Source organism: Rutilus rutilus (assembly GCF_951802725.1).
Source record: "Rutilus rutilus genome assembly, chromosome: 24".
NCBI classification, from domain to species: domain Eukaryota; kingdom Metazoa; phylum Chordata; class Actinopteri; order Cypriniformes; family Leuciscidae; genus Rutilus; species Rutilus rutilus.
Window position 1 is genome coordinate 22,356,908 of NC_140228.1, and position 20,402 is coordinate 22,377,309.

Genomic DNA, 20,402 nt, shown 5'->3' on the forward strand with positions numbered 1-20,402 from the left:
TAGAAATAAAATATATATATATAAAAAAAAAAAAAATTAATAACAGTAGGTGTGCCAAAACAATGGAACTGACTACAGTCAATCCAAAAATTCTTCAGACACCATATAACTTTTTCTATTTTTTTTACTAGTGGGTGCAGGACAATATAGTTCATTTAAGTGAGGATAGAACAATGAAGTACATTATACCCAACAATTCTTCATACAGTGGACTACCAGTAAAATGTATAAACATTTGGGACCAAAATTTATTCAGACACTTTGACCTGACCATGTTTTGTGTTAGTGTTTTTTCTTTAATTGCTAATGCGACCTTTTTACACCATAGACGAACAAAATTAAGCATTACTTGGTAATTGGTTGACCTAAATTATATTATCTAATTGTGTACTTAAATTTAAGAGCTGACAGCTATCCAACCTAATTCATTTGTGAGACAGTCTAACAGAAGGATGGCCAAAACAATGAAATATCAACTGATCTGATAACTCTGAGTTCTTGGAGTACCATTTTCTAAACTACAGTGAATAAACTGTGATAATGTGCGAAATGTTGAAGGTGTCTGAATAAATTTAGGTTTGACTGTATTTTAAGATATGCTAGTGCATTGCTTTCAGTTAAAACAGCTCAAACATGCATTTTAGTCTAGGTTTAAGCCTTGTCTGTGAAACCGGGGGTAGGCCTATGTCTGCAATTTAGGGCAAAGTAATTATGATTGGACTGCGGATGCTGTCGCGTCTTCCTGAAACGGGACACAACATCACAGAAGGGCTTTTTTTGTTCCTGTTTAGGGTTTGTGAGTTAGGACTAGATGCTTGCGCATCGTTTTAAACAGGAAGCCTTGTTTGCCTTCTCACTGTCTGTCCTCCTCAAAGGAAAAATAAGAGATCTCGACCAAGTAATTCAGGCAGCGATTTGACTGATGGGAGCAAGAGAGAGAGATAGGCACGCAACACTTCCAAAGCCGCAGTCGCTTTCCATGATGTCACCCACACCTGGACCTTATAGAGTTAATAAGGCCAGTTTGATTGATAGCTGACATTTCATTATGGAGGAGTCATACAGTGATTGTGTAAATCCAAACAGACACGCAGCACGGAGGACGAGCAGGAGGATGATGCTGGGAAACAGACAGCCAAGTGAAGCAGAGGGAAACTTGCTGCAGGACTCGGGAAACTCTAAACCCTCGCTGTCATTTTGATTTAAATTTCCAAGATTTAGATGAGAAAAAATGAGTAAATACATATAGGATGCTATTATAAACTGTGCTGCAACCCTTTCATCTGCTGTACAGTTGTGTGTGAGCTGACCGATGCCAAGATCACAAGGATTTTTTCCCCCTCAATTCTTCATCAAGAAGATACTTACAGTATGATTGCATGAAAACAAACACGGGGAAATTGTTTATGCAATACATCCATGCAGAATCTAAAAATGAGTCTGAATTCTGTGTCGGTGGGCTATTCCAGGGAAGTTCAGCATCTCTTTGATCTTATGATGGGTTTTGTTTCAGTGAATGCTCTCAAACAAAGTTACAAATCCTCACTGTGGTTGGAGCAATAAAAGAAGAAAGACTGACTCCATAATTTCCTGATTGAGTGGGTCCATTGCACATTAAGCTTCAACAATTCATCAAAAATATTATAATCCTATCTCTCTTTTTGAATTGTTGACGCTTTGTTTTAATGCGCAATATATATATATATTATACCGATCAAAAGTTTGGAAACATTATTATTTTTAATGTTTTTGAAAGAAGCCTCTTATGCTCATCAAGCCTGCATTTATTTGATCAAAAATACAGAAGCAACAGTAGTATTGTGAAATATTATTACAATTTAAAATAATGGTTTTCTATTTGCATATACTTTAAAATATCATTTATTTCTGTGATACAGAACTAAATTATCATCAGCCATTACTCCAGTCTTCAGTGTCACATGATTCTTCAGAAATCATTTTAAAATGCTGATTTGATACTCGGTTATTAAGTCAAGTCAAGTCAAGTCAAGTATATTTGTATAGCGCTTTTCACAATACAGATTGTATCAAAGCAGCTTCACAGAATTCAATTAAAATAATACAACAAGGTTTGTTTCTAATGGAATTTATTGATTGATAAAATCAAATTAAATTAAATATCCCCAAAATATCCCCAACTGAGCAAGCCAAAGGCAACAGTGGCAAGGAACTGAAAAACTCCATCAAGTGACCTAATGGTGTCCTAAAACTCCATCAGGTGACCCAATGGAGAAAAAAAAAACCTTGGGAAAACCCAGGCTCAGTCGGGGGCCAGTTCTCCTCTGGCATTTATGAACTAGAGGCCGGATTGTAGTTTAAAAATATTATATGAATGCCTGGCTGAAGAGATGCGACTTTAATCTAGTTTTAAACTGGGAGAGCGAGTCTGAGCAACGAACAGTATCAGGAAGACTATTCCAGAGTTTTGGAGCTAAAAGTGAAAATGCTCTCAATTATTATTATTATTATCAAGGTTGGAAACAGTTGTGCTGCTTAATATTTTTGGAACTTGTGATATTTTTTTTTCAGGATTCTTTGATGAATACAGTTTTTAAAAGGACAGCATTTATTCATTACAGAAATATTTTCTAAAAATATAAATATTTATTACTTTTTAGCAATTTAATATTCTTGCTGAATAAAAACGTCTTTTAAAAAAAAATTAATGAAAAAAAAAATTAATGAACGCAAACTTTTGAATGGTAGTGTATATTGTTACAAAAGATTTCTATTTTAAATAAATGTTCTTTTTAAACTTTTTATTCATCAAAGAATCCTAAAAAAATATATATATATTAAGCTGCTTAACTGTTTCCTTCATTGGTAATAAATCATCTTATTAGAATGATTTCTGAAGGATCATGTGACACTGAATACTGGAGTAATGGCTGATGAATATTCAGCAATGTATCACAGAAATAAATTATATTTTTAAGTATATTCAAATAGAAAACTATTATATTAAATTGCAATATAATATTTCACAATACTACTATTTTTAATCAAATAAATGCAGGCTTGATGAGCATAAGAGACTTCTTTCAAAAACACTAAAAATAGTAATGTTGCCAAACGTTTGACCATAGGCCTATATTAGACAAATATTTTAAGGCATCAACTTCTTCAACATGTACTAATTAAGATAGGCCTACTTTATTATCATTTGCCATACACTGTCATACAATTACAAAATGTTGCCGTGTATAAATACGCAAATTAGTTTGTTACTCATTAAAGTTTGGTCATTTTTTTGGAGTAGGCCTAAGAGTTATCAAAACAACACTGAAACTACATTCACTAAGTAGATTGTTTGCTAACAATAAATCAGACCATACAAATAAATTAATCAAATAAACTAAAGAGACTTTTTTGAATATATTAATTTGGAAAATAGATTAGTGAGCTTTATAATTGTTATTATCAGTATTAATAATAAATAATTATTATTATTATATTTGTTTTTGCTTGATCAAATCATTTAAAAGGGCCATAAACGTAGCCTACCTGGTTTTCTATTTTTATTTATCTAGGCTACCATATGAAATCAAGCATTAGAATCAGCACATGGTCTCATCTGTCCATCATGACGTAAGAGGGGCGGGACTAGAGGATCTTCACCAATCAGCGAGCGCTTTTTGTGTCAGTTTGGTTTCCGGTGTAATCAAGATGGCGCTTCGGGAGCTGAGCTCGCTCGAGAGATTTCTAGGATTAAAAAAGCCAAATAAATACAGCACGCAGGGAGGCAAAAAGGTGAATCAAGCGATGAACGTGACATACTTGGAGTTACAAGCCTGTATTATATTTAAAGATGCGTTTGTGTTGGGTAATATGACATATATAAGGGATCGATTGAATGAATGACTTGTGTAAATCAGAGGGAATATATTACTAGCTGCTATACGATTTCAGTAGTTTTCCATTTATCACGATTTAGCAGCATTTTGACATGAATATTTCTTTGATTTCATAAATAAATGTTAGTGTTAGTAGCCCAACTGACAGATCTGTGTTGTTGTGTGACATCTGGAGCACCAAAGACAGTACAAAATATTACTAATAACTTACGTATTGTAGATAGCATGTTAGTGAGTCGTTGGCACATAAAATACCTTGGATGATTTACAAATTTACACACACAAAAAACAACAACAACAAAAAACACTAGGCTTCAAAAAGACCACATGGCCATTTTAGCTAACTTGTATTGCAGCATGTGGATCCCCCAAAAGTACAAATTACTTTAGACAAACTTAACAAAAGTCATGAGCACTTTTAGACCCACCAGGTGTATTTGAGGCTCACATAAATTTGTCATGTAGCCTATTTCCAAAGAGAAAAGGTTCAGAGGTAACTTTATCCCAGAAATTGTAGGCTATTTATATTGTCCCCCAAAATTTGATTTGAACTTTACTACAGACACCGAACACTATTATTTGCATTCATACCATTTATAATGATGCCCTATCCCATTTATAATAAATAAATAAAAATAATGGAATGCTGTCAGCATCAAAAGTATGTTCTAAAATAAAGATTTTTTTTAACATAAACATATGTATTATATTGTTTCTTTGTTTTTTTTTTTTTTTATGTAAAACTGCAACCATGGCTGCAAGCAACACTTTTAAATTACAGGTTGAATATTGGGACTGATAACTGTGTGTTCAGTCAACACTGTAAAACTTCATATAAAGTAATGAATGACTCTTCATCAGCCTCAAAACCATGTGCAAACATCATTATTTTGTTCATTTGCATTGATTTTATGAAACACCGCAAAACCCTTGATTTGGCTAATTTCTTGACAGCTGAAGTTAAGAAGGTTTATGTATTATGTTTTTAAATGTAATTAGCCTATGTATTAAATTCCATATTAGTTTTTTTTTCTCCTGTGTTTTTTCTGTTCCTCTTATTTGATGAATAGATCCATGCTTGTTGATTGCTTTCATCTTTCATGATGATTCATGCTGTTCATACAGCACAGAAAGTAGATTTTTAATATTTATTCTATTATTTGTCCAATTGTAGGTCCCTGTTCTCCAAAACAACAATGGACCGGCATTGATTGGTCTGGTCACCATAGCATCCCATCTGGTCCATGAGGCCAAGAGAGCTGAGCTGCTAGGAGACAGCGCTGAACAGAGAGCCGTGGTCCAGCAATGGATCGAACACAGAATAACACGACTAGACAACTGTTCTAAAGAAGAGGTCAAAGTTATATTGAAGGTAAGATGATGATGAGTAAGGCTAAGTGGTTCCTGTATTTATCATTTTTAAAAAAGGGCCTGGTACACATTTGTTTTTTTGTCTAACAATGCTTCAGACAATATACAGCGGGTGAAATAAGTATTGAACACGTCATCATTTTTCTCAGTAAATATATTTCCAAAGGTGCTATTAACATGAAATTTTCACCAGATGTATCCCAAGTAAGCCATACATACAAAGAAACAAACAAAAATAAGTTCAGAAATTAAGTTATGTGTAATAATGTGAAATGACACAGGGAAAAAGTATTGAACACTTGAAGAAAGGGAGGCGCAAAAAGGCATGGAAAGCCAAGACAACTGCTGAAAACTTACAGTAATTAAAAAGCAATCCAGCCCCCTGTCAGTGGAAATTAATAACAGCTGGTTCAGTCCCAAATGATGGCCTACAAAAAGGTCTCATTGCCAAGGTGTCACACAAGACACATCTCATGATGGGTAAAAGCGAAGAGCTGTCTCCAGACCTTCGCAACCTAGTTGTTGCAAAACATAATGATGGCATTGGTTATAGGCGCCATTCTAAGCTTCTGAATGGTCCAGTGAGCACTTTTGGGGCCAGAATACGGAAGTGGAAAGACAATAATTTCACCATAAATTTGCCTCGACCAGTGATCCTCGCAAGATTTCTGATAGAGGAGTGTAAAGTATAATCAGAAGCACTAACCCCCCAACCCCCACCTCCAAATCATTCTTTTAGGTTATTGGCTGGAACACTGTTTGTTATGTTTCATGGTCCAGGCTGGGCCAGTTTGTTTTTCTTACCGTTTGTGGAGCCTGGGCTGTCTACAGAGACCGTGTTTTTTTACAGTGTGTTCAGGGGACAGGCAGCTAGCGGATAGTGAGGAGATGTTTGCTGGATGTGACAAAAAATGTTTTGGCCTAAAAAACGAGTGACATCGCTTAGAGCACCTTTAATATTTGTAACACAGAAATATTGATACTGTGTGGTTGAAAAGACTGTGAAAGTGAAGCTGTCTCGTACATTGACAACTGCTCTCTCTGGGTTAGCGGCAGCGGAAACAGATTTAAATGTTCTGGTGTGTTTTTTTTTTTTATTATTTTTTTTTTTTTTTATATATATAATGGTCATATAATGGTACATGCACTTTTACAAGTTGATTGCACTGAAATGTGTGTTGGCAGTGCCTTTAATCTTCTTATGTGTTTTCCCCCATCTCAAATCAAGCCGTTCGATTTTGTGACGTCACAAAATCGACGCCCCTCCCACGATTGTTGATTGACAGCAGCGTTTCAACACAGACCCGCCCTCGCTCGTGAGCGAGCTGTCAATCATAGTCCGCGCGGACCGGCACGGTCATTGTTGATACGCTGGAGCACTCTCTATGAGCAGAATGGCGTCTAAGCGATTGTGGTGTTCTGTTCTTGGGTGTAATAACGAACACAGCAGTCATTTTGATGTTCCTAAATCCGAACCGCTGAAGACGCAGTGGCTGAGTTTGTTTTCAAAGGGAATATTCCCCACGATCAACGTCAATGCTTTCATGTTTGCACGAATCATTTCACACACCAGACTGCTTTACAAACGAGGGTCAGTATAAAGCTGGTTTTGCTAAGAAGCTGCTCCTGAAAAAAGGATCGGTACCAACTATTCGTGTTCCTGCTGCACCTCCAGAAGAAGTGAGTGTAACGTTTTATTAACCTTTAAATTAATATTTATATTAATCTTTGCAAATCGCTTGCTGCACGCTTCACGATGAATGCGGCTGTTTACACTCAGGGTACATTACGGCATGTTTTCTATATACGACGTTCTCAATATAATTCATAATCCCACGTTTATAATGAACAACGCGTTATGGTTATTGTGTTACGGTGTACGCACAGAACAGAGGGGCGGGCTGAGCAAAGCTCATTATCATTTAAAGACACATGCACTTAAACGGCTTGCTGAAAACAGAGCTGTTTTTGACCAGGTAAAATGAGTGTTTTCTTACAATACTAATGAGAATTTTTAATTAAAGTATATTACAAACTTTTAATTTAGCCCCTAAAGAATCATATTAGCTTGTACAAAAATGGCATTATATGACCCCTTTAAAAGTTTTTGTCATTTAGGAATAAGATTGCGTGGGTGTTTGAATCGTGATCAAGAATTTTTTAAAGATAAATCATGCAGCTCTATCTTATACTCGCTCTCGCTCTCGCTCTCGCTCTCTCTCTCTCTCTCTCTCTCTCTCTCTCTCTGAATTGATATCTGACACCAGAACCGTTTTCGGAACCGAAACTTTTTCACATGGTTTCCGGTATTTTTCAAAAAACACTACCGGTTCTGGATAAGAACCTATCTGTTTGCGGATAGCAGGATAATATGACACCGCATTCATGTGACACTCATTCAGTAAACCCAAGTGTCGTTTACTCTGCTGCGCATAATGGCCCTCATTTATCAAAAGTGCGTACACCAAATTTCCAGCGTACACCTGGCGTACACCCAAAACCACGGTGACTTTGAGATTTATCAATATGGACGTTGGCGTACGGCACGCTCAAATCCTACACCAGCTCAGGAGGTGGTGTACATGTACGCACGTTTTTAGTTAGTGTGGAAATGCGCAGAAAAACAATTCCTAACACCACAAAACGCACTTACAAACTAAAAGATATGATAGGTTATTATGACCCACTGTAAAAAAACAACAACATTGTTTACCGATGACCGTTTGACCGATGGTTGACCGTATCAACGTTAACCGATTAAAGTTGTCGGTAGTCGGTTAAAAAAAAAATCTCTAAATTAGACAGTGGACTAAACGCTACTAGGCTACAGTTAGCCATCTCATTCCAAGATCTTTTTGTGTGAAGTGAACAAATCCCTCACACTCAATTTTTCATAACTCGCCTGTTTGTAGGCCTACTTAATAAACCAATAAAAACATTTGGTTTTCTGTGTCGGCTGCAAAGATGAAGTCTGACTCGCGATCTTCGCAGTAGTGAACGCGCCGGAGAGAAATAGCCTACACATTTCATACAGATTAGGCCTACATCATTTTATTTTGTTTTGAATGGTTCTGTTTAAAAGTAGAGATTTCTGTAGATAATAGATATATTTCTATTTTTTTTTAGGTGTGTGAGGCGATCAGTCTACCTTATACGTTGAGTTTCGGTTCATGGATGATAGCTTAACGTTATCTAGTTCAGGCGCTGGCGCCTCCGTGATTATCTCTGCTATTTACTTTTTATTTATTAAATCCAGAAAATTGGATAATGAAACACTGATTAAAATTAAGATACAATTAATACAAAACGAAATTCGCTTTAAAGAAAGGCTTTGTGCTTTCTGTTTGAGGTCTCTGTGAAAGTTTTAAAGCATGCCGCTTTCAGAGCGCTCACGTCCGTAATGGATAACTGTCACATAACAATGTTTTTTCCTCATAAATGCGAACATGAAAAATAAAAGACAAAAGACTTTTTTTAAAAAGACAACCATCCACAACTTTATAACACTCCAGGCAAAGTATACCTCTTTTTTTTGTTCAGTAATAAAAAGGCTTTCAATGACAAAAAAAAAAAATTCAGACTGACAAAATAATAAAAATGACATTCTTCTTCTTTTAAATAATAATAATAATAATACAAATAATAATAATAACGACATTCTTCTTCTAAATAACAATAAGCGTCATTAATAATAAAAATCATAAATAATAAGAAGAATATTATAAATTGTCATGCAATTATTAATGTGAATGAATGGTACTCCACATCACATCATCATCATTATTGTTCACCCCAATACATGTGACGTGATACGAAATTAAATACTAATTGTTTCAAAACACGTGCTGTAAAATAATGCATTGTGATAGGTCATTTGCTCATCCAACGTCGGAGAAGTTTCTCTTCTTTGCCGTCTTCCGTGTGTCCATGGCGTAAAATGAGGGCGTGGGGGAAGCGGAGACTTGAATATATAGTGTTATTCTAATGACGATCGTTTTCAGCCGCGGCATTTATCAAGCGCAGGTATTGCGTACACCTGGATTTCAAAGGTACGCACAGCTTCATAAATCAGGCGATGAGAGGAGTGTAAGCATAATCTTATGCCAATATATACGCCCATTTCTACGCAAGAATGATAAATGAGGGCCAATATTACCAAATGAATAAAAAACACTATATTGACATGCGTTCTGTTTTCTATCATCTGCGGTGTACGTTTGTGATGACGCAAGATGAATGCAAATACACCAGGGTTCGACAGAATCAAGTTGAGTGTGAAACCAGACCAACACTGCGGGGGGCACCAGGAACAATAACACTCTGACTCGGACAGCAGCAAACGTGCCCAGTGTAAATGCCCCCTTAAACATATTAAAATTATTAAAGCACCATCCTCTCATTTAATCCGAAGTGTGAGACCGAAGAAAATGCCACTCCAAATTCAGCATCTATGTGGTCACAAGGGTTTCTCGATAATAGAGGTGGAGTTTTGAATCAGACACATCTGCACTGCAGTCTGTCAGATGGGCTTTAATTGACACGCTGAGGGTAGCAGGGGTCACACGCTGTCCTGCGATCAGTTCAGAAGGGATTAAAGGTATAAAACGTCTGTCTGTGGACAGTGAGAGGCAGTCTCGTTAACACAGGCACTCAGCGGGATGGACGCCTCTCGGCGGTAGCTGTCAGTGTGTGGCGCAGTGCTGTCCGAGCATGGGTCTAGAGCAGATCGCTGGTTAATAGTGGCAGTTTAAACAGTAATGAAGGGCTGATGTAATGCCCACGGCACGCCACTGTCTGACCAACTCACAGCACTCTGTAAGGCAGGATCACAACATTTAAAGCAGGAGAAACGAGTCCTGCAGCCTACAGGAATAGACACTAGAGTAACAACAAGACTCAAGGGAGAGTTTACAATGACCAGGATAAAGCTCATCCTGGATGGGTGGATTTGAAGATAAGAAAAGCTGAATCGACTGTAAGAGAGAGCTTTGTTTCAGAGTAAAACTGTAAGTTGGGTAAGATTGAAGCCACAGTCTTCTAAACTCTGCTCAAAAAAAAAAAAAAAGCAGCATTCCTTTTTCGGTATACTGTATTAAAAAAAAAAAAAGTAAGATTTGCATATCTTTATTGGAAAGGGATTGAACAATGTTTTAATGCTTGTTCAATGAACATAAAACAATTATTACACTACATCCTTATGCATCGCTTTCTGCCAGGACTTTTACGTGCTTTTCCCAAATCACTGAAGTGACGTCGACGTCTGGGTTAGCAGTAGCATGAGCCGTCAGGCAAGTGTTATTTAAATAAACTCCTGATGTACTTGTCTACAAACTTTCCAATGCCTTGTTTTATGAGTACAGAACATATTTGTACTACTGTATAAGTTTGGTACCATTCTGGGCTTTATTAGTGGGGTAATTTACGAAATACATCATAGGATCCATTAGCGCCTGCACTAAGCCATCCGGCTGATTTCTCTACACAATCTCTAACTTTAATAATGTTCAACCAAGGGAAAAAAGGCTTCTGGGGGGGTGTTTGGCTCGAGGTCATGGTGCAAAGGACCCTATGATTATTTTACTCCAAACCATCCCTTTAATAACATGAGTTAGCCGGAGACATAAACAATATAAAACAAAACTATGTATTTTGAACTATCGGGAGAAAATATATAACTCAATAATTAAACATACTACTTACAGGTTGGTCTAAATAAAGTGGGTACTGACCCATCTTTAATGGATATGCTTTTTGTAAATCCCATTTAGACCTCACAGAGATTTGAGAAGCAATCATCAGAAGGATAGACTGCTTTTGTATCGTTGTGATCATTTTAACCACTTACTCTTCACATCCTCATCCTTTGGAAGTTTTTACAAAGAGAATTTGCTTTTGCAGAGCAGAAAACAGCGTCTTCACGACATGTACACAACATCAGCTACAGTGTTTGATGGCCAAAGTAGAACAAAGTGGGATTCAGATTATTGTTTAGGCAGTTCAGAGTCGATTCTTCTTCTTTTTTTTTTAAGGGAAAGGCGATAACTTTTGGCTTCAAAACTTAGCAGATCGTTTACATTCACAGACAGCTACATTACACATTGCATGAAAGGTAATATTCAAAAAAGCATAATGGGGCACTTTAAGACCTAATGCCTGGATCGAATATAGTGTTACTTGTGTGTTTTATTTCTCAACTGTTTACGTTTACTTGAGACATATCTGACTCTGTTAACTAGAATACTCGCCCCCATTTTGATATAATTTTGTCAAGTGCAAGAAGACGGGCCATCCAGCAGTCCTTACTGTAGAGCCGTGTTGGGTGATTTCACACTTGAGTCCTCCTTAAAAAAAAACCTTAGACCCCTTAAACTGGACCAAAAGGGAAAAAGAACCCAGTTCTCTTTACATTCAAACTGTCCCTGTCCCCGAAAGAGGACTTGTGTCCTTTTTTGGTCCTCTTAAGAAGTAATGGGGTCTCCTCTTTGTGTTCATATTGTTGCTCTTTGGATCTAGTCATCTGGTTGACTAGATCAGTGGTTGATGGCTGAAAGTGAACCCTACTCAGACCACCTCCTAAGATCAGGGCCGTTGCTATTAAATTCTGGGCCCCCTGAAAAAACATTGATGTGGGTGTCTACTCATATCATATACGGTATAAGATATGAGCATGGAGGCCCACATCTGGTGCCATGTAACCTAATAGGGATTTCTTACAAAATAACAATATGTTGTTTATATATATAAATATTATATTATATAAATATGCAACCATGAACTGCGCTCTCCATAATGATGAGGGAGTATCAGCAAAGGATTAATTGATTTCTAGCCCTTGCATTAGCTTTACTACTAGATATATTTATGGAGATGAGAAATAAAAACCCACCCTGTACAGCTATAATCAGCTGTTCGGCCGAGCTTTCGATGTTGTTACGGAAAGGCCGAAACTGATCGGTTGGTTTTTGTCACATGACCTGTGGTGCGCTTGCGGCATTCTGAAAAGTTGTTGTTTTCATTTCGCCGCGGCAAATAACATTTGAAATAAATAACATTTCCATAACATTTGAAATAACGAACTTGAACGCGCAAAAGATGCAATATGTGAACATCTAAATGGTTACCAAAATTGATAATTCTGTCATGGTTTACTCACCTTCATGTCATTTCAAAGGTAAACTCATCCATACTTTTTCATAAAAAATATATTAATGAAAGTATGTTCTAGGAGTTTGTAATGACACGAAGGTGAGTAAATGATGAAAGAAGTATCCAAAAATCCAAAAGTGGATTTTTTTTGTTGTTGCGCCAGACAATCCAAACCGTATATAGTTCTAATACAATCATATCACTTTGTACAATTGTGTGCAGAACTGTGTTCAATGTTAAGCTTCATTTCAGAGAGAATGTATAAACCCCTAGGCCAACGTCTCATAACTCAGCACGGTCCAGCGTAACACAGATGTGTCTGTAGGCTGTCCATCCACTCTTCCTCGAACAGAGCAACTGTGAGTTTGATGTGAAACTTTCCAAAGCCTGGATACTACAGCGGGGGTGGTGTGTGTGTGTGTGTGTGTGTGTGTGTGTGTGTGTGTGTGTGTGTGTGTGTGTGTGTGTGTGTGTATGTATAGGTCTCAGGGGACAGGAGGAGCATCTTCAGCACTTGTGCACAATACAGCACCGCGTCTTGAGGGCTAATGGAGGCAGTGAACAGTGTTCAGATGAGCCACTCTTTTACACACACTCAGACAAGCACACGCACTTGTCTGCCTGAACTCCGTCAATCAGAGACCCTTAAAACTTCAAAATATATTACAATTCATTTTACCTTCACTGAAGTGTTTGAATGCCTCTAGCCTTTAGATGGTCATCTTCCATTCTCAATAGGCTTTTTAAATGCAGATAGATCCAGTTTTAAAGTAGATCAGGTGAGTCCCTTTTAAAACCATCAATAAAGCAATAAGCCACAAACAAGGTTGTGCAGTGGTTTTACCACAAAAATTGGTGTTCTTAAGCACGACATACAGTGGACCTAAACTTAACGAGCGGAAAACAAAAAGATGCCATATAGCAGGGAAAGAGACACTGGCATGCAATTTAAATATGCAATTAACTAACCATCTCCTCAAAAGGGTCAATCTGATAACACCACAGATTGATGCAAATAAACCAGTGGTGGTTAGATTTTAAATTGTTGCAAAGTCTAGTTTGTGCTTATTTTTTTCGCAATCTGGAGCCCTGTTAAACTGCCAACTACTGTAATCTCTTAAGGCACAGTAAATGGAACAATGGTGTTTTAATATTACCATTGCTTTTATATGTTGGTGATCCTTCTATACTATTTGTGAACCAATTTTCATGCGTCAGTGTATCGTATAATGTGCTTTGTTTAAAGCAAGCTTTGAGACTGTCAGTGTTAAATGCATCTCAAGTTTTATTCCTGTTCTTATGTATGATGGTCAGAAGCGCTGTTGAACCCTCCAATCATTTTTGGCAGCACAGCAGGCCCAGAGTCACCTCATTTTATACTTCCCTTGCAGGAACTTAACCAGTACCTGGAGGATAAAGTTTACCTGGCTGGGAACATCTTCACCCTGGCAGACATCCTCATGTATTACGGCATTCACCACATTGTTGTAAGTCCCTCAGCGGTGAACTTCAGTCGTTTGAGAGAAGTGATGCAGAGTTCCAATTAAAACAGTAAGACGCTTCAAGCACAGGAGAAACCTGACACAGCAAAAAGATGAGACACATGGTGATGTCATTTCCCAGGACAGCAGCCAAGGAAGTTTAAGGAGCCTGAAGGAGCCCATTGAGACAGGAAGAGAGGGATGAAATGAGAATTAGAGAGAAAGGGAGTAGAATATCACATCTTCACATGCCAGTGCTTGTAATTGACTGACTAATGACTGACAGAGAATTGTTATTACCCAGAAGGCATTGGTGTGTCACTAAGTTTAAACCCCCTGGAGAGATAACGTCAGTTAGACATAGTGTCTAAAAAATGGATTCACCACTTTGTAGATTTCATGCTTTACTGTTGTAAAACATTGAACAACAAAGGAACTTGTTTGGCATTTGTCATGTCAAATTGAACACAAATGCCTGCAATTTTTTATTTTACATTTTTATTTCAGGATTCTTTGATGAATAGAAATTTCAAAAGAACAGCATTTATCTGAAATAGAAAGCTTTTATAACATTAAACACTACCCTTAAAAAAAAAGAAGAAGAAATAAAAGAAATTAATACTTTAATTACAAGGATGAATTAAATTGATCTAAAGTGACAGTAAAGACATTTATAATGTTACAAAAGATTCTATTTCAAATAAATGCTGTTCTTTTGAACTTTCTATTCATCAATGAATCGTGAAAAAAACAAAAAAAAAATATATATATAACTGCCCTTCACTTGATACTAATAATAAATGTTTTTTGAGCATCAAATCATCATATTACAATGATTTCTGAAGGATCATGTGACACTGAAATTTAACATTTAATTTAATATTCAACAATAATATTGATCTGCCTGCATTGACACTATAAGACAAGAACTGTACTGAGCTGGACGATGACATCACGGTTACTCCAGAACAGCTATATATTAGGGCTGGGCGATATGGCCTAAAAAAAAAATCCCCGATTTTTTCACAAAAAATCAGATTTACGATTTAAATCGATTTTTTTTTCCTTCCCCTACTTAAAATCAATCTGCAGATGACAAAGAAATTGTTCAAAACAATTTTTAACTTTATTTTGTTTTGATTTTCCCTTCTGGGATTTGATTTGGATTTTCCCCTTGGGGTTAAAGTGCAATCAGAAACAACAAGCCAAAAAGACAAGATGGCAGGCCCTGCCTTTGTAAACATAGAAAATGTAACATAACATAACGTAACATAACATGAAATTGGTGGATTGGGATTGGTGGGGAACGTGAAAAAATAAATTTACATCACAATAAAGTGTATTGTGATTGTCAAAACATTTGGTAACTAAACAGAATTTTATTAAGTTTAGTGACAACACAATGTTTACATGGTACAATGACTGGTATGCTACTGTTTGTATTATTGCTTTCACAATTTCAATTCAATTCTTGTGATTTGATTCTGATCTTGATTCAATATCGATTCCTTTGGATAAATACTAGGTACAGTAGATACATGTTAATTTAAAGCCCTGTCAGCTGGTATTATTATTAAAGGTTAAAAATAACATCTCAAATGAAATATTATGCGTTTTTTTATAATAACAAGTTCAACATTATAATATTTTAATGATAGCCTATGGTAAAAATATAATAAATATGTAATATAGTTATCATATTTAGCAAAATACTACTCTCTACAGCAATTATTTTAAAGTCCAACTAACGTGCTATGGTCATTAATGGGCTTTCCAGAGGTAAAAGTAACTTTACATGACGTATTGTCCTCTAGCTGTTATTATAGACCTCTTTCCGCAGTTGAAAAACACAGATCGATCGATTTTATTTCATTTCGGTAAGTTGAACTGTATCTTTCAAATTACCCATTGATCATTCGTGTTTATTTAGCCTACTATTAACTAGTAGGCTAGTAAATAGTAACAGATGATCGGTTCACGTGCCGCTTGAACTCTGTCAGCGATCTGTCAAGCGCCAAAACGGTGTTTATTGTTTGAATTTCGTAATTAAATCGACAGAATCTGAGAGCTGAGAATTTGTTTCATAGCAATAGTAACCTTCTCTGTCTTGTCTGTCGGTGTCAGTGTCCTCTTTGCTTCGCGACTTTTCTCTGCGTGAGAAAATGGATGTGTGGCGTGAGAGCGTTTAAAAAGTGACGATTGCGTGAGTCTCATGTGAGAGTTGGCAGCTCTGCGGATTCAGTTTGTAAGACTGTAGGTTGTTTTTTGGCGGGTGTGTTTGTGCTGTCGCGGTCTTGCCGTGTTGTTTGTGTATCTCTATGCCAAACGCGCGGGGGAAGAGCTGAGCCCGTTTGGAGCTACGGGAGCCCAGAGGGGAGCGTCTGCGAATGTTAAAGAGAAAACCGATTTTCATTCAAAAAAATCGACGTAAACTGCACATTCGAATTAATCGATAAAATCGATTTATCGCCCAGCCCTAATATATATATATATATATACAGTGAGGAAAATAAGTATTTGAACACCCTGCTATTTTGCAAGTTCTCCCACTTGGAAATCATGGAGGGGTCTGAAATTGTCATCGTAGGTGCATGTCCACTGTGAGAGACATAATCTAAAAAAAAAAATCCAGAAATCACAATATATGATTTTTGAACTATTTATTTGTATGATACAGCTGCAAATAAGTATTTGAACACCTGTCTATCAGCTAGAATTCTGACCCTCAAAGACCTGTTAGTCTGCCTTTAAAATGTCCACCTCCACTCCATTTATTATCCTAAATTAAATGCACCTGTTTGAGGTCGTTAGCTGCATAAAGACACCTGTCCACCCCATACAATCAGTAAGAATCCAACTACTAACATGGCCAAGACCAAAGAGCTGTCCAAAGACACTAGAGACAAAATTGTACTCCTCCACAAGGCTGGAAAGGGCTACGGGGAAATTGCCAAGCAGCTTGGTGAAAAAAGGTCCACTGTTGGAGCAATCATTAGAAAATGGAAGAAGCTAAACATGACTTTCAATCTCCCTCGGACTGGGGCTCCATGCAAGATCTCACCTCGTGGGGTCTCAATGATCCTAAGAAAGGTGAGAAATCAGCCCATAACTACACGGGAGGAGCTGGTCAATGACCTGAAAAGAGCTGGGACCACCGTTTCCAAGGTTACTGTTGGTAATACACTAAGACGTCATGGTTTGAAATCATGCATGGCACGGAAGGTTCACCTGCTTAAACCAGCACATGTCAAGGCCCGTCTTAAGTTTGCCAATGACCATTTGGATGATCCAGAGGAGTCATGGGAGAAAGTCATGTGGTCAGATGAGACCAAAATAAAACTTTTTGGTCATAATTCCACTAAACGTGTTTGGAGGAAGAAGAATGATGAGTACCATCCCAAGAACACCATCCCTACTGTGAAGCATGGGGGTGGTGGTAGCATCATGCTTTGGGGGTGTTTTTCTGCACATGGGACAGGGCGACTGCACTGTATTAAGGAGAGGATGACCGGGGCCATGTATTGCGAGATTTTGGGGAACAACCTCCTTCCCTCAGTTAGAGCATTGAAGATGGGTCGAGGCTGGGTCTTCCAACATGACAATGACCCGAAGCACACAGCCAGGATAACCAAGGAGTGGCTCTGTAAGAAGCATATCAAGGTTCTGGCGTGGCCTAGCCAGTCTCCAGACCTAAACCCAATAGAGAATCTTTGGAGGGAGCTCAAACTCCGTGTTTCTCAGCGACAGCCCAGAAACCTGACTGATCTAGAGAAGATCTGTGTGGAGGAGTGGGCCAAAATCCCTCCTGCAGTGTGTGCAAACCTGGTGAAAAACTACAGGAAACGTTTGACCTCTGTAATTGCAAACAAAGGCTACTGTACCAAATATTAACATTGATTTTCTCAGGTGTTCAAATACTTATTTGCAGCTGTATCATACAAATAAATAGTTAAAAAATCATACATTGTGATTTCTGGATTTTTTTTTTTTTAGATTATGTCTCTCACAGTGGACATGCACCTACGATGACAATTTCAGACCCCTCCATGATTTCTAAGTGGGAGAACTTGCAAAATAGCAGGGTGTTCAAATACTTATTTTCCTCACTGTATATATATATATATATATATATATATATATATATATATATATATAAATTAACTAAATCACTTTTCTTTCTTTTTTTTAACAAAAATGATACATCACTGAACTTACTTAAGCTGGACTGTGACACTTTTTTTCTTCTGGAAACAAACTTTTTTACATTATTTTCCTGTTATCTCTGTAAAGCTGCTTTGAAACAATCTGTATTGTAAAAAGCATTATATAAATATGACTTGACTTGACTGAAGACTGGAGTAATGATGCAGTAATTTCAGATTTGATCACAGGAATAAATTACATTTTAAAATATATTCACATAGAAAACAGTTATTTTAAATTGTCATAATATTCAAGAATATTACTGTTTTTTTATTTTTATGTTTAATCAAATAAATGCAGCCTTGGTGAGCAGAAGATACAACTTTTAAATACATAAAAAATCTTATCGATCATATCGGTAATGTTAATGTTAGTTAATGTTGTAATTATTTTAGATAAAATCTGTAAAACAACAAAGCCTAATGGGATGAAAGCTTTTTGTAGGCACTGTATTTGATGTCTCTGCCGTGTTATACACATTAGTTTTACCTTTAATGTTCACCATCTCATGTTTGTCCTCACTTTTTCTTAGGTGGAATTGGCTATACTGGAGAAAGAGCGTTATCTGAATGTCACCAGGTGGTTTGATCATATCCAGCACTATCCAGGCATACGACACCATTTGCCTCCTGTGGTGGTTCTGAGGAACAGAGTTTACCAGAGTGGTCACCACTGAAAGTTTTGATAACTACTTGTGGGGTGTCAAATAAGCAAGACCTTAAGGTCACCATATCAAAGCTCAACTAACACACAGAGCCGTCCTTTTGCATTTTACTCCACAATCCCGACGATAACCCAAACAGCCAGGACAAGTAAAGCAGGTCTTTTCTGTTTTGTTTTGTTTTGTGTGTTTTTTGCAAGCTGGTTCATGGCCACTAGTCATGTTATTTTATATGTGAATTTAGCACGAGTGTAGTTAGATTAATGTGGATTGGAGTAACTCAGCATGATCAATGAGAATAGTGACTGTGGTGTTAATGGTACAGCATTTAATTCTAATAATAACATGAATATTTTTCAGATAAGGTTGTCATTAATTCGACTAAGATAATATTGAAAGAAATGTCCCTAATGCTTCTTTTGACCCCACACAAATCTTTCCTCATTTGGCATTTTCTTCCGCTGTTCATCTCTTTCTCGTAGTGTCAGCGCTGGTGTGGGCAGTAGTCTGGGGTTTGACAGGATGGCATGTTGTTGCTCTGGGGCAGCGGGCAGACTACCAGCTGTAGCCACACAGACAGCACTGGTGTAATCGGATTTTCATGCGCTTTTCACTCCATCCACAACCAGTGTGTCATTTTCCCCAAAATCCCCTTCTGCGGTGTCCATAGCTTCTTTAGACATGTCAAGTGTTCAACTGCTTAATCCATTTCTGTGTTATATCACTGGCTGCATCAAAGGTTTTCAATGTTCAAAATGTTTTTGAGTGTCACTGTGGAGCATAGAAGGTCTGTGCTTGTGCTTTCAAGGCACAAAATGAAAGCATTTTGAAAAAGGGTTTAGGACAAAAATGCTTTTCCAGTTCCAGGAGACTTGGTTTCTGAGAACATAGCAGCTTCATTGATCATAAACCGGTGACTCAAAACATCTTTTGGGAAACCAAGTGCTTCATACAATGTACAACATGTGGCCAATCTGATTTGGAGCTGCTCTGTCCATAGCCTTTATGGTTGAAAATCCTCTTCTTATGAAAGGGAGATGTGTTTTTGCACGTTTACTTATCTGCTGTGCATATGCTGACAAAAAGATCTCTCTGTTCTTTTTATTATACTTCCTTTCCTGTAAGCCTTCTTTATGAAACGTCTGCTATTCTCAAGCTCAAGTTTGTGTTCTTTAATGTCAACAGAATGTTGTCCTCCTGTGCCAATAAATGAAAAAGGAAAAACAGAACTATGTGTCCTTTTTTTATTTTTTATAAGTCCTTCTGGTTATATGACACAATCCATTTTTTGCAGAATTCAAAGAATTTCCATCTGACATTCAGTGTGTCCATAGAAGAACTGTAGCGGAACAAAGCAATGTGTGTTTGTGGAAGTGCAAACTGAAAAAGCGACAGAAATCTTGCAGTCATCAGAACAGGCCTTGTGACCAGATAATGGAGATATCCACAGTGGAGTCTCTGTTTGCCTGTTTATTTCTGTCTCCAGATTTAATTGGGCGGCTAATCTAAAAGAGGCTTCCCTCATCAAGATGAAATTTATCGCCTCTTTCACGTCTACAAAAGATGACCAAACCACATGTAGCAGATGTTCCTGAATGGAGGTCTTTAAAAGAGATTTAAAAAAAAGTTTTCCACATTTTTCAAACATTGGTTCAGGTGGCAAGA

The 20,402-nt window shown here is 37.2% G+C and overlaps 1 protein-coding gene across 1 annotated transcript; it reads left to right on the forward strand.

Moving 5' to 3' along the window:
• Positions 1-3,669: 3,669 nt before the first annotated feature.
• Positions 3,670-19,949, forward strand: eef1e1 (eukaryotic translation elongation factor 1 epsilon 1). The gene is made up of 4 exons (XM_084398868.1): positions 3,670-3,771; positions 5,050-5,247; positions 13,784-13,879; positions 18,609-19,949. Exons 1-4 carry the CDS (start codon positions 3,688-3,690, stop codon positions 18,750-18,752), a joined length of 522 nt encoding a protein of 173 aa, XP_084254994.1. The 5' UTR covers positions 3,670-3,687; the 3' UTR covers positions 18,753-19,949.
• Positions 19,950-20,402: the final 453 nt, after the last annotated feature.